Source organism: Sminthopsis crassicaudata, chromosome 1 (assembly GCF_048593235.1).
Source record: "Sminthopsis crassicaudata isolate SCR6 chromosome 1, ASM4859323v1, whole genome shotgun sequence".
NCBI classification, from domain to species: domain Eukaryota; kingdom Metazoa; phylum Chordata; class Mammalia; order Dasyuromorphia; family Dasyuridae; genus Sminthopsis; species Sminthopsis crassicaudata.
Genome location: NC_133617.1, coordinates 41805329 through 41820514, shown reverse-complemented (window position 1 = coordinate 41820514; position 15186 = coordinate 41805329). Strand labels below are relative to the sequence as shown.

At 38.7% G+C, this 15186-nt stretch overlaps 1 protein-coding gene across 2 annotated transcripts in view; it reads right to left on the bottom strand.

Annotated features, from left to right (window-relative positions):
* Positions 1-11474, bottom strand: part of ADGRD1 (adhesion G protein-coupled receptor D1) — a 435558-nt gene extending 424084 nt beyond the window's left edge. Inside the window, exons 1-2 of one of the 2 annotated variants that reach the window (XM_074299712.1) lie at positions 10747-11474; positions 10571-10607 (exon numbers count right to left, since the gene is read on the bottom strand). In XM_074299712.1, coding sequence (XP_074155813.1) covers positions 10571-10607; positions 10747-10812 — 103 coding nt within the window. In that variant the 5' untranslated portion in view covers positions 10813-11474. The remainder of the gene's footprint in view (positions 1-10570; positions 10608-10746) is intronic. The other variant, XM_074299710.1, reaches the window with a different exon arrangement.
* Positions 11475-15186: the final 3712 nt, after the last annotated feature.

Genomic DNA, 15186 nt, shown 5'->3' with positions numbered 1-15186 from the left:
TTACCCCAGGATCAAATATAAAATCTCTTGTTTTGCTTTTAAAGCCCTTCACAGCTGACTTTCATCCTAACTTTCCAATACTCTTTTTCTTTACTCCTGTCCCATATTCTGAAATGGAGCTGCTCCGGTTTATTTGCTGAACCTCATACATAACCAGATATCTTGCCTGTCCTATGCCTGGAATGCTGTCTTCCTCCTCATTTCTGGCACTTCCTTTAAGACTAAGAAGAAATCTCGCTTTCAGTAGGAAGCCTTTCCCAGTGTCTCTTACCCCAATCCCATCACCTTTCCCTCCAGTGTCTTCCCTCTGAGAATACCTTCTAATTGTGTGGTATATATATCTGGGATAAAGAAGTGCCTGGGGGGGAGGGGAAAGAAAGACATAGAGACAGAGATAGGAATAGACAGAGCCAGAAACACAGAGAGACAGAGACAGACAGACAGACAGAAAGAAAGAAAGAAAGAAAGAAAGAAAGAAAGAAAGAAAGAAAGAAAGAAAGAAAGAAAGAAAGAAAGAAAGAAAGAAACAAACAAACAAACAAACAAACAAACAAACAAAGAAACAAAGAAACAAAGAAAGATGGATAAATGAATAGTTATAGAATATATTGATTGGCAGAAAGGAGAAACAGAGAGATGGATAGATAAATAGATATAGTTTATAATATAGATACAGTATACAGTATTGATAATAGAGGCAAAGAAAGAGAAACAGAGAAAAAGAGATGGATGTAGTATATGATATACATAGATATAATAGTATGAATAGGTAGAGAGGAGAGGTAGAGAGAGGGAAAGAAGAAAGGGAGGGGAGATAGAAAGAGAGATATAAATATAGTATATAATATAGATAGATACAGTATAGACGATATAGTATAATGATAGGTAAATGATAGGTAGAAAGGAAAAAAGATAGATAAATAGAGGTACTATATAGTATTGGGAGGTAGAAAGGAGAGAGAGAAACAGAGCAAGAAAAAGAGAGAGACAGGGAAAGAGAGGGAGAAGTGGATAGATAAATACAGTATATAATAGAGATAAATACAGTATAGAAGATAACATATATAGAACTGATAAGTAGAAAGGAGAAAAATACAGATGATAGATAAATAGATATAGTATATGGTATTGATAGGTGGAAAGGAAAGGCAGAGAAACAGAAAGAGTGAGAGAAAGATGGATAAATAAATATAGTATGTAATATAGATAGATATAACATAGAAGATACATATAGTATTAATAGGTAGAGAAGAGAAACAGAAACAGAGAAAGAGATGGATAGTATATAATAAATAGATAAATAAATGGATAGATCAAGTATATTATTTAAAATATATAATGTTGATAAGTAGAGAGACACAAAGATTTTCATACTGTCTCGTTAGAACGTGAGAATCTTGAGGTCCAGGACCAAATTTTTGCCTTTCTTTTTATCCCGGTCCTCAGCACAGTGCCTGGCACAATGGCAGATGTATAATAAATACTGTTGGCTGACTGAAGGACTTTCCTTGGCACTGCATAGATATAGTCATAAGCATATCTGCTGTCTCAAAGCATAAATGAGACATTCTGTTATCTAAACTTGAAATCAAAACAACAAATATTTATTTACCAGGCACTTACTACAGATAAAGCATTTTATGTTTGATTTTGTAGCAGACAAGGGCAAGCACAACAGATTCTGCAGATTTCTAGAATCCATCTTTTGTACTCAATAACCTTAGTTTTCAAAAAAGAACATAGTGAAGAAAAATGTTGTGTTTGGAGCAAGATAACTTGGATTCAAATTCTGACCCAATGGAATTGTGCAGCTTCCCTTCTATTACTACTGGCCCTGAGGCTAGAGAAAATTAATTTACTCTCCCTTCCTTAGAAAAACCCAAAGACAATTATTAAATTCACCCTAAATCTTCCCTTCTCCAGGTAAAACACTTTTGTTTCCTTTAGATCACACACATTTAGCATTAGCTAGAAGCCCTCGGCCATTCTGGTTGCCTCCATCATGAAATCTTTCTGTATTGGTAAATGAAAATTAGGTTTGATTAGGTCTAATTCCATCACTCACCCTAATTCTGAGGAATTCATATTCCATTTTGAACATCCTTGGCTCTTCTGGAAAATCATTAAGAAACAAATATCCTAGCACAATGGGATATTGACTTGGGAGGCAAGTCGTTTAAATCTCAAACTTAAATTTAAGCAATCAAGAGAAAGTTAATGGAAATAATAATAATACACATTTATACAGTGCTTGCTATATGCCAGGCACTGAACTAAGAGCTTTACAATTATTACCTCATTTAGTTCTCACAAAAACTCTGGGAGATAGGTGCTATTATTATCCCCATTTTACAGAGGAGAAACTGAGGCAAACAGATTAAGTCATTTGCCCAGCATCACACAGCTAGTAAGTAAAGTTGCATTTGAACTCAGGTCTCTGACTATGCTTTGTGCAATATGGTGCCATCTAGCAAAGGCCACTGAAAGGTAGAGGGAAAAAGGCTTCCTTTCCTAAAAAGAAGGTTCTTGTGATCCAAGAATGTTACTTAATGCTATCTCTGCCTTTTCATTTTGTTGTATTTTCCCAAGTCCGCCACACTATTTATAAAACTCTCATTCACATACTGAAAATTAGAGTTGGTGCTGGAGTCTTGAGGAAGGCTTCAGAAGAACATGGATTCAAGTCTTGACTTTGTCAATGTGAACTTGAACTTCTTGGAACTGCAGTTTCCACATCTCTGAAACATGGAGTTAATCTTTGTGCTATCTAATCCATAGATTTGTGGGAAATGGGCTCTTATTTGTTCACCAAAAAAAAAAAAGAGAGAGAGAGGGAGGGAGGGAAGAAGGGAGAGAAAAGAAAGAAAGAGAGAGGAAGGAAGGAAGGAAGGAAGGAAGGAAGGAAGGAAAGAAGGAAGGAAGGAAGGAAGGAAGGAAGGAAGGAAGGAAGGAAGGAAGGAAGGAAGGAAGGAAGGAAGGAAGGAAGGAAGGAAGGAAGGAAGGAAGGAAGGAAGGTCAATTGTTAGAGGCAGTGAGGCTTAATGTTCTTTATGCTTTTTTTCATCCTTCCTTTTTGAAGAGGATGGATGATATCAGGAGGATACTGTTTTGACTTGCATGTGAATTGGATTTAAGTGAGATGGAGCTATACAAAGTCATCTCCCTCATCCTTCTCCAATCTTTAGAATCTACTGGGAATATATAGGTCAATATAACTGGCAACAGCCCCAGAGACATAATTTAGAGACGGCTGGACTTGGAAATGGGAAACCCTGTGTATGAATCCTGATCCAGACACATATATGGTTGTCCCATCTGTAAAAGGGGAGGAAATAAAATGCCTCCTGCCTCTCACAGTTTTTGTGAAGATCAAATGAAATTATTTGTCCACCTGAAAGCCTACAAAAATGGTGACTTCTATTGCTACTATTTTCATGTCTCATCAATATACCAAATGGCAAAGACATAGTTGCATTCCATTTTTTTCTACTAATTTCTATTATGCTCCAATGGAGCAAATTTTGAGTTATACTTTCAGGCCTGCAGCTTATAACATTCTAGGGCTGTGCAGGGCTCCCCAGATGGAAATCCAACTAGCAAGAACTTCCTCAATTTATTATGAAAAACCTCTCTTTGTAGATTTGGAAAGAAATGTGGTAAATACACAAGAGAAACAGTATCCTATGGCCGTCCTCTCCCTCAATACTTTCATTGGGGATCGTGCTTTGAATGCCTGAAGTAGAGCCATGAAAGTCCTGGCAGATCTGTCAGGCTGTGAGGAATGTCGAAGGGTCCTGGGAACATGGTACCAGGGAGGTTGGCCATGGTCACCCTTCCCAGTGTCAGGCTCCTATCATCCCCTAAAGCTTTGAACCAATGCCAGTGAGAGAAGAACAAAAGGTGCAGCTTGTACACACAGAAATGTGGAAAAAAGCCAATGAAGGGAGTGAAGGGAGAGAAAGGGGTGACAAAAAATGAAAGAAGAATATGGCAAATTAGGTAAGGAATGAAACCTTATCCATAATGAGGAGTGAGAAGCACCACTATGGGGCTGTCCCAGCCAGACCTGGAAAGCTGGAACCAGTAAGATAAATTCTCCTACTAGCATATTATTTATGGCCTTTCCCCATCATCCCTGTGTGTGTGTGTGTGTGTGTGTGTGTGTACATGAGTGTTTCCTCAGTGACTAGGGAATTAGGATAGTTTATTTCTCCTCTGACTGGCAAAAATCCAAAAACTACCTTAGTAACTTCCCAGACTGACAAGCAGCAAAAACTATGGAAGGTAAAAGGCTGCGTTTAAATAATGTTCTCTCCTGGTTCTTCTCCTACTTGTCCAATTGCTCACTCTCAGTCTCCTTGGATGGACTATATCCACTAACCCTGGGCGTAGTCCAGCATCTAGCCCTGGGTCTCCTTCTTTTCCTCAACAAATACTCACTTGGTTACCTTATCAGTCCCCAGGATTCAATGATAATTTCTATGTAGATGATTCTCTCTCTCTCCTACCTTTCTTTAAATTGCAACTCAGGTTCCATGTTTTATACAAAATTTTTCTTCCTTCCTCCCAACTTGTAGGGTCCTCCTTCTCTAGCTCACTTGAATTTAACTACTTTGAGTCAATTTATGTATACGTATTTATTGACTTCATATTAATGATTTATATACCTTCGGGGGGAGAGGATGAATAGAGGGTAAGCGATCTGCCCAGGATTATACAGCATCTGAGTATCTTGAGGCCAGATTTAAACTCCAGGGCTGATTGCTCTATGCACTGCACCATCTCACTCACCATATACACTTTTATTTTCTTTCCCTTATGTATTTTTAAAATATGCTTAGAATATAAATACATTGCAAAGAGACATTATTTCATCTTTGTATTTGTATTTTGTGCAGCACATTTCTAGATGCTGCCTTGTTATTTGTCCTTCATTCTCAAAGATGACCTTGACATCAGGGAGGGGATGCCATGACATGACTGACCCATTTGGATCCAGGAGCTGGATAAAGATCAGGATGACTGGAGATGGCCCAGATTGAAGTGGGAAATCTTGGCTTTTTTAGGCAAAAAGTCTTTAACAAAGCTCAGTTTGAAAGAAGCAACACTCATTCAGTGATCAAGGCTAGGTAAGAAAGACAGTCACTAGCATATAGTAGGCACTTAATAAATGTTTGTTGATTGCCAATATGCATTCATTGATATCCAACTTTAATTTCTCTCCAGAACACAAATCCAGAAAACCCCAACTGCCCATAATTATCTCAAACTCAGTATGTCCAAAAAAGAACTCATTGTCTTTCTCCCAAAAGAGCTTCCCCCCTTCCTAACCTTCCTATTACTGTCAAAGGCACCATGACTTCATATTCATCTCTGATTCTTAATCCATACTCATCTTACATAATCAGTCTGTTGTGATAGACTGTCCTTTCCACCTTTGCAACATCTCTCATCTATGCTGTATTCCCTCCCCACTTTGTCGTGTCACCACCCTGGTGCAAACCCTTATCATCTCATCCCTAGATTGCTGCAATAATTACTACTGATAGGACTGCCTCCCTAAGTCTTTCCCCACTCCAAGCCCTCTTCCAATTCAAAGTGATTTTCCTAACACAAAGATCTGTCTGTATTACTCCCCCATCCAATAAACTCTTGTGACCCAATCTCATGTGAACAACACTTTACCCAACATAAAAATGGCTAACCTTTGGCTCACAATCACACCACAAGGAACTTCACCCTCAGAAGATCAAAGGCAATGGGAAGGTTCCATTTATACCAAAATACTTATGGCAGTATTTGGTTTTTTTGTGATGGTCAAAAACTAGGAAAGTAGGCTCCATTGATTGCAGAATAGCTGCAATAATTGTGGTCTATGGATTTGTGTCAATTGTTTTTAAGTTGTGTCCAACTCTGTGACTCCATTTGGGGTTTTCTTGGCAGAGATACTGGAATAATTTGCTATTTTCTTCTCCAGCTCATTTTACAGGTGAGGAAACTGAGGCAAACAGAATGAAGTGACTTGCCCAAGATCATACTTTAAATATTTGAAGGTGGATTTGAATTCAGGAAGATGATTCTTCCAGTTGCCCAGGTCTATGGATAGCACAGAATATCGTTATACCATGAGGAAAAAAACAAACCTGAAGCATTCAGAGAAGCATAGGAAGACTCATATGAACTGATACAGACTAAGAGAACAGGATATATACAACGATCACAACAACTCTAAGAAAAACAACTAAAAACTCTCTGGTCAATGAAATGGCTTATGTTGGTTTCAAAAGAAAAGTGGAAAGGTATATGTTCTTCTTCTCAATGAATCAGCAAGCAGTTATAAAGCACCTATACTCCATGGAGGTACAAAGGCAAAATAAAACAGTTCCTCCCCTCAAGAATCATACATTCTATGAGGTGAAATAATCATTAAGCACTAATTAAGGCACTGTGCCTGGGAAGTAATGGCAAGTATTAAGCAATCCCTACTCTCTAGAACAAGGGTGGGGAACAAGATATTAGACCCTCGAAATCATTTTTATAATCATAAGTAGAATAACCTTTCACTGCTTGAGTTCTACAAGTTGATAATTTTGTATGACCTCCAAATGAATATCCAAATGGCCCTTGGCAGAAAAAAAGTTCCCCCCTCCTAGTTTAGGAGAAAACACACACATATAAAAATATACAAAATAAACAAATACAAAATAGTTTGGGAACAAATATAAGGCGATGAAGGGGAGAAGGTTGGCAACTAGAAAAATCAGGGAAGGTTTAATGTGAGAGGTGGCTTGGAGAGAAAATAGAAAAGAAATAAATCACAGGATCATAGAGAGGTCAATGGGTGTAACCATTCATTTTACAGAAGAAGAAACTAAGGGCTAAAAAAATGAAATTATTTGCCCAGAATCATACAGCTGGTGGATTTCTGACTCAATAAAGTATATCTTGCCAGATCAGATAATCTGGTTCATTTGCAATTAGCTAGGGGGTAAAGGGTCCTCAGTGATAAAGTCAATATTTTGTTTAAAAGGCATCAATGTACTTAAAAAAAAAAAAAAAAAAAAAAAAAAGGAGAGAGAGCATAAGAAAGTTAATGCCATACTCTCTCGGGAAAGAAGAAAGGACCTAAGTTAAACCATAACTAGTAATTCTAGCACCCGAGGCAATTACCACAAATTGTGCCTTTCAGGAAAGTAACAGGGAAGGCACTTTAAAATCAACTTTTTAAAACAAAACCAGTTGGGAAGAGAAAGACCTCAAACCTCAGCATATAAGGCCATAAGGTAAAGGAGCAGGGTGGGGAGAGGGAGAACAAAGATCGCCCATTCCCTTCTCCAGACACCAAGACCACTGCTGGGGAGGCCACCCCTGGGGAAAAAATATGGCTGGGCAAAGGAATGGGGTCATTGGAGGGAAGAAGTACTAGATGGCAGCTTTCTAGTTCCTACTGACTATTCTTGCTAATTGGGGGCTAAGTTCCATTGTTTCTGTCTGATAAAGGGGATCTGTCAGTAACCTCAAAACTTTGGACCCATCCAATAACGTCCTTTATGGATCTAAGAAGTAATTAGGGGGAAAAAAAGAAATGTGATCTTAGAAGCTAGGGGAGTTTCCCTACCTGTGTTATCAAGAGAAGTGAATCAAGGCAGCAGCAGCTACCTCCTCACACAGCATGCCAGAACTATGCTAAAAATTCACAGGTTCAAACTCAGTGGCTGACAACTGTGTCCATGGTACCCTGGGGTTGCCCCCAGATCAATCATGCAATCAATTTATATATCTACCATGTGGCAAGCACTGTGCAAGGCAGTGGGGAAATCCCTCAGGATTATTGTCTGCAAGAAAATACTGAGAAAGGGAACAAGGGAAGTCAGGAGAAAAAGGAACACATATCTTTAGGTTGGCCATTAAAAGTTTGTTCCTTCAGAAGGTGGAGACAAGGAATGGAGACCTCTCCTCAACCTCAGGACTACAATGCATGCACAGATGGTATCATTGTTCCCTAAACGCTAAATCAACACAGTCCAACAACCTCCTTTTAGGGGAAGAAACTGAGGCTCAATGAAACTAAGTAACTTGCCCAGCAGTATATAGGCACATCTGGATATAATGCTTTAAACACATCTTATAGAAGCCTCATAGCAACCCTGTAGCACCCTCATATAGGGAGAAAGACAGAGTCAGAAAGAGATAAGAGACAGAGACAGAGAGGAATGAGAGAGAGAGAGAGAGAGAGAGAGAGAGAGAGAGAGAGAGAGAGAGAGAGAGAGAGAGAGAGCCAGCGCCATAGACAGACGGAAGGAAGGAGAGAGATAAAAAGAGAAAGAGAGGGGAGGAGACAGAGAGAAAAACACACATAGAGAGATAGAGAAAGAAAGAGACTGAGAGAGAGAGAGAAAGGGAAAGAAGAGGGAGAGAGAGAAGGAGAAGGACAGAGAGACAGAGAAAAAAAGGAGAGAGGTTGTATAAAGATAGAAATATGTATACATACGTAATTATATATAATTATATTTATGGAAACTGAGGCTTAGGAAGATAATGGAACATGGCTAAGTCCATGATTTCTTTACTATGGGGAGGTACCATAAAAAAAGTTCTCTCTGAAAATTATGATCTAAAACAGTTGCATGGGAAGGATTGACAGATTAAATGACTTGCCCAGGATCATACAGCCAGTCTGGTCAGTCTTGACTTGAACTCTCATCTTCCATCTACTCTGCCATGCCTCCTCTATTAAATGTACAGACATCATAAGATCAAGGGAGGCCATGTTATCCAACTCCCTTCTTTTTGCAGATGAGGAGGCCATGATAAGAGAGGGGTGCATGTGATCACAGGACTAATAAGCAGAAGAGTTAGGATTTCAACCCAACTGTCTTGTTCCAAATCAAGCCTTGGCTCCATTCCCCCCAAATGGTTATCACAATTACCGATGTAGGCTCCCATCAGCCCATAATAAATTTACAAGAAAACATGCCATGGTAATATAATTATAATATATCCAATGATACAATATGATATGATGCAACATGACACAGTATGATAAAACATTAATGGAGTAAATAATATCACATATCATGTTAATATAATCATATGCTTTGCTCGGTTATGTCCAACTTTCCATGACCCCATTTGGGATTTTCTTGGCAAAGATACTGGAGCGATTTGACATTTCCTTCTCCAGCATATTTGAAAGATGAGGAAACTGAGGTTAATAGGGTTAAGTGACTTGCAGTCACATTTGAACTCAAGAATACAAGTCTTCCTGACTCCAACCAGCACTCTATTCACTGTGCTAATTTTATATTCATATAACAGTAACTAGCATTTATGTAATACTTTTGTCAAGCTTTATAAATATTATTTCATTGATCGTCACAACCACCCTTCATAAAGGTGCTATTATCTCCTTTTTTTTTTTTTTAGTTGAGAAAACTAAGGCAAACAGAGATTAAGTGGCTTGCCCAAAGATCATACAGTAGTAACTTTCTGCGGCTGAATTTGAATTCGGGTTTTTGTATGCTCCCTAAATTGCCTCCATCATAGATGAAATGGACAATACAGTTCATCTTAATCCAACCACCTCAAATGAGAAATGAAAAAACAAAACCAGAAAGGGGGAAGTTATTTGACTGAGGTCGTGTAGGGAATCAAACAGTATAGACAGAATTTGAATCCGCATCCTTTGCCTTCAGATTCTATGCTCTGGATCCTATCCAGAGCTATCTTTTTTTTTTTTTTTTTTCCCTGAGGCAATTGGGGTTAAATGACCTGCCCAGAGTCACACAGCTAGGAAGTGTTAAGTGTGTGAGGCCACATTTAAACTCAGGTCTTCCTGACTTCAGGGCTGGTGCTCTATCCACTTCACCACCTAGCTGCCCTCTCCCCCCCTCTTCCCCCCCCCCCCCCCCCCCCCCCCGTCTTTCTTTCTTGATGGGACACTGCCAACCTCAGAAATACCTGTTCCATGTTCTTTTAATCAAAGTAAGCCAATCAATCAAAGAGAAATTGTGGTCTACAGCTGAGCTAAAAATGTGTAGTCAATATAAAACTTTCGGTTTCTCCATTACTTTCACTCACCTTTGGACACCAGCACATAGGAAGTTAAAAAACCCCAGGAAGACCGACCAGATTTCAAAGCTGCATTGAATCTACCACGAGGTTCACGGTTGATACGAATGTTTATACATGTGGAGTTTGATTTACACATACACAGAAATGATTTTAAAGAACAGTACGTGGGAAACAGTAGAGAAACATCAGTAAGGAAAAACATGCTGATCAAGCTGTCCCCTTTGTAATAAGATTTCATAGAACAGATCACAGGACAGAGTGAGCCCCCCGGCACTAGATCTGAAGTGAGAAGCAAAGTACACATAGGGAGCTAGAGTAGGGCTCAGACCCAAAGCAGTAGGACACCAAGAAAAAAAAAAAAAATGAGAGAGAAGCTGGTGGTCCCAATATTCCCCAATTCATCTGGGCTTTAACAAACACAGATTTCTGGGGCTCTCAGGGACCATCCTGCTTCAGCAAAAGTTTGGAGGACTGAGCAATAAAGATTATCTCTCACCTGGATGTCCCTGTGTTTGAGGATAATTTCCAGATACCTGCACACACACACAAAAAAAAAAAAAAAGAATCAAATTGTATAATAAGGCAGAAAGCAAAAGATAATAAAGAAGTCTTGATAAAATTCTGGTCAAGCCCTACCCCACCCTCTAATGCTCTCACACTTTTGGAAATTACCTGCTCTTCCAAAAGCAAAAAAAGCATCCACGAACACCAACAGAAGAGAGAGGATAGTTTCCTCATGGTGGTCTTCCTAAAGGTTTCTAAAAAATGGCTCAAGCCAGATTCCGGGGAGGTGAGTTACAGAAGGAAAAAAAAAAAAAAAAAAAAAACTTTGTTTCTCTTGGGAAAAAATTAATTCTCACTTTCTTGTAAAATGGACATCTTCATACAAGTTCAGAAAATTCATTTCAGAAGTCCTCTCGGTTCCTGTTGTTTGTCTGGAGCCATGGATGGGTGTTTTCAAAATTCAACAACTTTCAGGAATCGATAAACTCTTTACCATTACTAGAACAGCTGAGGAATGTGGGAAAAATCAATCCAATTCCAAAATGCACAGTTGTCCAGAAACAATCCCAAAAATCTTCCTGCACTCGGGGCCAAGAAGAGATCTCTCTCATTCAGCATGTGGTCTCCCGTATTCTCTGTTGTGTTCAGGAGCACCCAGTCTATCCAGCTGTGCTTCTGAGTTATTCTTTAAAAAAAGAAGGGAATGGGGGAAAGAAACCTCTTCCGAGAACTTTTTTCACAAACTTGCTCCGGCTTTCTCCAGAGGAGTAGAATTGAAATGATTTGCTAAGTCCTTCCCTGTCTGGCTCATGTTTTGCACCTCCATCCCAGATCTCGTTGGGTGGAGAGAAAGTCTGAGTGATGTCATGTTCTCTCTTCAAACTTTGTCCCATTCTGTTTCTCTATTTATATCTTGTTGCTGCTTTCTCCTCGCTGGGTCCTAACACCAGTCTGTTAAGAACAATTGGAAATGTTTAAAGTCTCTTGGGTTCAGAAAGCAAACCAGAGAACACAATATTGGGGAGAGGGGGAGGTGCACTACCCCCCAGCTAGTTCACTCGAGCCAGCATAAATATTAATAAATATTTCAATTTAGAGCAAACAGAAAAATCTATTTAACTGAAAGTTTTGTTTGGCTGAAGGAAGAAATAAGGTGATACTCAGGGGGGGAAAAACACCAAACCCACACATCCTTCACTGACCAAAGTGTTGGCTGCAGTGCAGTACTTAACCCTTCCCCAGCCAGGGAAATTCTATCTTTGATTCTTTCCAAACCTATTATTATCAGTTCTTAAATCTCACAATTCAAAGTACCTAGGAAAGTTCCAAATATCCTGGATGCTATTTATGGGAAGACCTAGAGCTAGCCCCTTTGCCTAACTGTGCCTCAGTTTCCCCAAATATATCCCCCTGTGGTGTTATCCATCAGAAAAGAGCCCTCTCTCCACTAGATTTTAGAAGATGTGGGTTATATTTTTAATAATGTAAGTTCCTTGATATCGTGGAAAGAGAATTGACTCTGAAGTTAGAGGATTCAGATTCAAATTTAACCTCTGATATTTATGCCCAACTGAGCTTGAGCAAGCCATTTAATCACCATGAACCTCTATTTCTTCTTCTGAAAAATAGATTTGGATGGGGACTAGATGAGGTGCCTTTGGGTGTTTAACTTATGAAGGGCAACTAGGTAATGACATAATGGATAGAGCTCTGTCAGGAAGACCCGCATTCAAATCCTACCTTAAATACATATTAGACAAGAGAGTATGAGCAAATCTCTGAATCTCTGTGTGTCCCAGCTTCCTTATCTAGAAAATGGAGGGGACAGTGTATTATGTCACCTACGTCCCAAAAACGTTTGGAGGATCAACTGAAATAAAATCTGAATCGAATTACAAATTCTATCAGTGAATTTTGATTATATAGCAATCAGTACATTGAGTCATTTTGGTCTTGTCTGACGCTTTGAGACATTATTTGGAGTTTTCTTGGCAAAGATACTGGAGGGGTTGGCCATTTCCTTCTCGAGATCACTTTACAGATGAGGAAACTGAGGCACATAGAGTTAAGTGACTTGTCTAGGGTCATATAGTTAGGCTGCATTTGATCTCAGGATGATGAGTCTGACTCCAGATTCAGTACTCGATGCACTAGGATGTCACCTAGCAATCCATAAACACCTAATTTTATGTGCCAAGAAAAGATGCAAAGACAAAAGTGAATAGTGTCTCCCTTAGAAGAGCTTACATTCTATGAAAGAGACAATGTAACTAACATTTAGTTACATTCTGAGAGAGACAATGTAACTAACATTTATTTATATTCTATGAGACAATGTAACTAACATTTAGTTACATTCTATGAAAGAGATAATGTAATTAACATTTATTTATATTCTATGAAAGACAATGTAACTGACATTTATTTATATTTTATGAATGAGACAATGTATTTTTTTAGCTGAAAGAGGCTTTAGGTTCATCATCTCATTGGATTATTCCTTCCTTCCCAAAAACAAGGGAGTATCAGCTTACTGGATGCAGGAACCCCTCTTTTGCCCGTCCAGTTACATGTCCTTTCTCTGAAAGTTTTGCTGGGGCAACACTGTGTCCAGCCTTCAATGTTCTCTCCCCAGCTGCCACCCATGCAGAAAGGGCTCATTTATACCCACTCCCTTCCACCAACATCATCAAGGACTTTCCACCAAGTTTTCAATTCCCCAACTGATACTCAAGGGGAAAAAAACAAGTGCAAGAGAGAAAGCATAGAAGTGAAAGGATGAGGAGAAGAGACAAACAGGTAGTCAGGGAAGGCTTCATGGAAGAGAAGGTATTTGAGCTGAACATTGAGGAGTGTGAAGGAGAAAGAAAGAAAGCCCCTGGTGAGCAAAGGGGAGGAGGAAATGAATTCCAGGTATAGAAAGTAGGAGGTTGAAAGGGGGAGTCAGTGCAAAGGCCTGGTGATGGGAGAGAGATATCATTTCCACTAAGCGCCCTTTTATAACTAAAGAAGTTGAGGATCAGAAGAGGAAAAAAAAATCTCAGAATCTCTGTAGTTCTTAGGTCCCTTACAATTGTAGATATATGATTAAAGATAACCTTCCAGACTGGCAAAGTGTTTTCCATACATCATCCCATTTATTCCCCTCCACAACTTTGTGAGGCAGGTGTTCTGATCATTCTCATTTGATAGGAAAAATCAAAAAAGCAAAATGAAATAACTCACCCAGAATCACTTTCAAAAAGTTCAACTTTGTGCTAACCAATGCATGCAGGACTAAGAGGGATATTCTAATAATAAATTAATTTAACTTTAAAAAAAAAAAAAAGAATCACTATCAAAAACTGTGAAGGTCTTTCTGACTCCAAGACAAATATTGTTTCCACTATACTGGATCGCTTCAGTACCTTACCCTGTCTCCCCCCCAAAAAAAATCTCTCCAATCCTAAAGCCAGGAAGTATGTGAACTATAAACTCACCATCTGATAACTTCTGGTAGTAACTAATTATTTGTGCTAATGAGTACTGTATCCAGTTATTTCCACAATTGTCAAGTGCTGCCAGTGCTTTTTAAAAATATAAGCATCCTGACTAATGAAAAAAAAGTCAGAGGAAGGTGGTCTAAGTGTACTTGATCTAAAGCTATATTATATAGCAGCAGTCACCAAAACCATTTGGTATTGGCTAAGAAATAGACCGGTAGATCAGTGGAACAGATTAGATACAAAGGACAAAAAAGGGTACATCTATAACAATATAATCTTTGACAAACCCAAAGATACCAACATTAGGGATAAAAATTCATTATTTGGAAAAAACTGTTGGGAAAACTGGAAATTAGTATGGCAGAAATTAGATATGGATCCACACTTAACACCATATACCAAGATAAGATCAAAATGGGTCCATGATTTAGGCATAAAGAATGAGATCATAAATAGATTAGAGAAACAGAGAATAGTCTACCTCTCAGACCTGTGGAGGAGGAAGGAATTTATGACCAGAGGAGAACTAGAGATCATTACTGATCACAAAATAGAAGATTTTGATTACATCAAACTAAAAGGTTTCTGTACAAACAATACTAATGCAAACAAGATTAGAAGGGAAGTAACAAATTGGGAAAATATTTTTAAAATTAAAGGTTCTGACAAAGGTCTCATTTCCAAAATATATAGAGAACTGACTCTAATTTATAAGAAATCAAACCATTCTCCAATTGATAAATGGTCAAAGGATATGAACAGACAATTCTCAGATGATGAAATTGAAACTATATCCACTCACATGAAAGAGTGTTCCAAATCACTACTGATCAGAGAAATGCAAATTAAGACAACTCTGAGATACCACTACACACCTGTCAGATTGGCTAAGATGACAGGAACAAATAATGATGAATGTTGGAGGGGATGTGGGAAAACTGGGACACTGATACATTGCTGGTGGAGTTGTGAAAGAATCCGGCCATTCTGGAGAGCAATTTGGAACTATGCCCAAAAAGTTATCCAACTGTGCATACCCTTTGACCCAGCATTGCTGTTACTGGGATTATATCCCAAAGAAATACTAAAGAGCGGAAAGGGACTTGTATGTGCCAAAATGTTT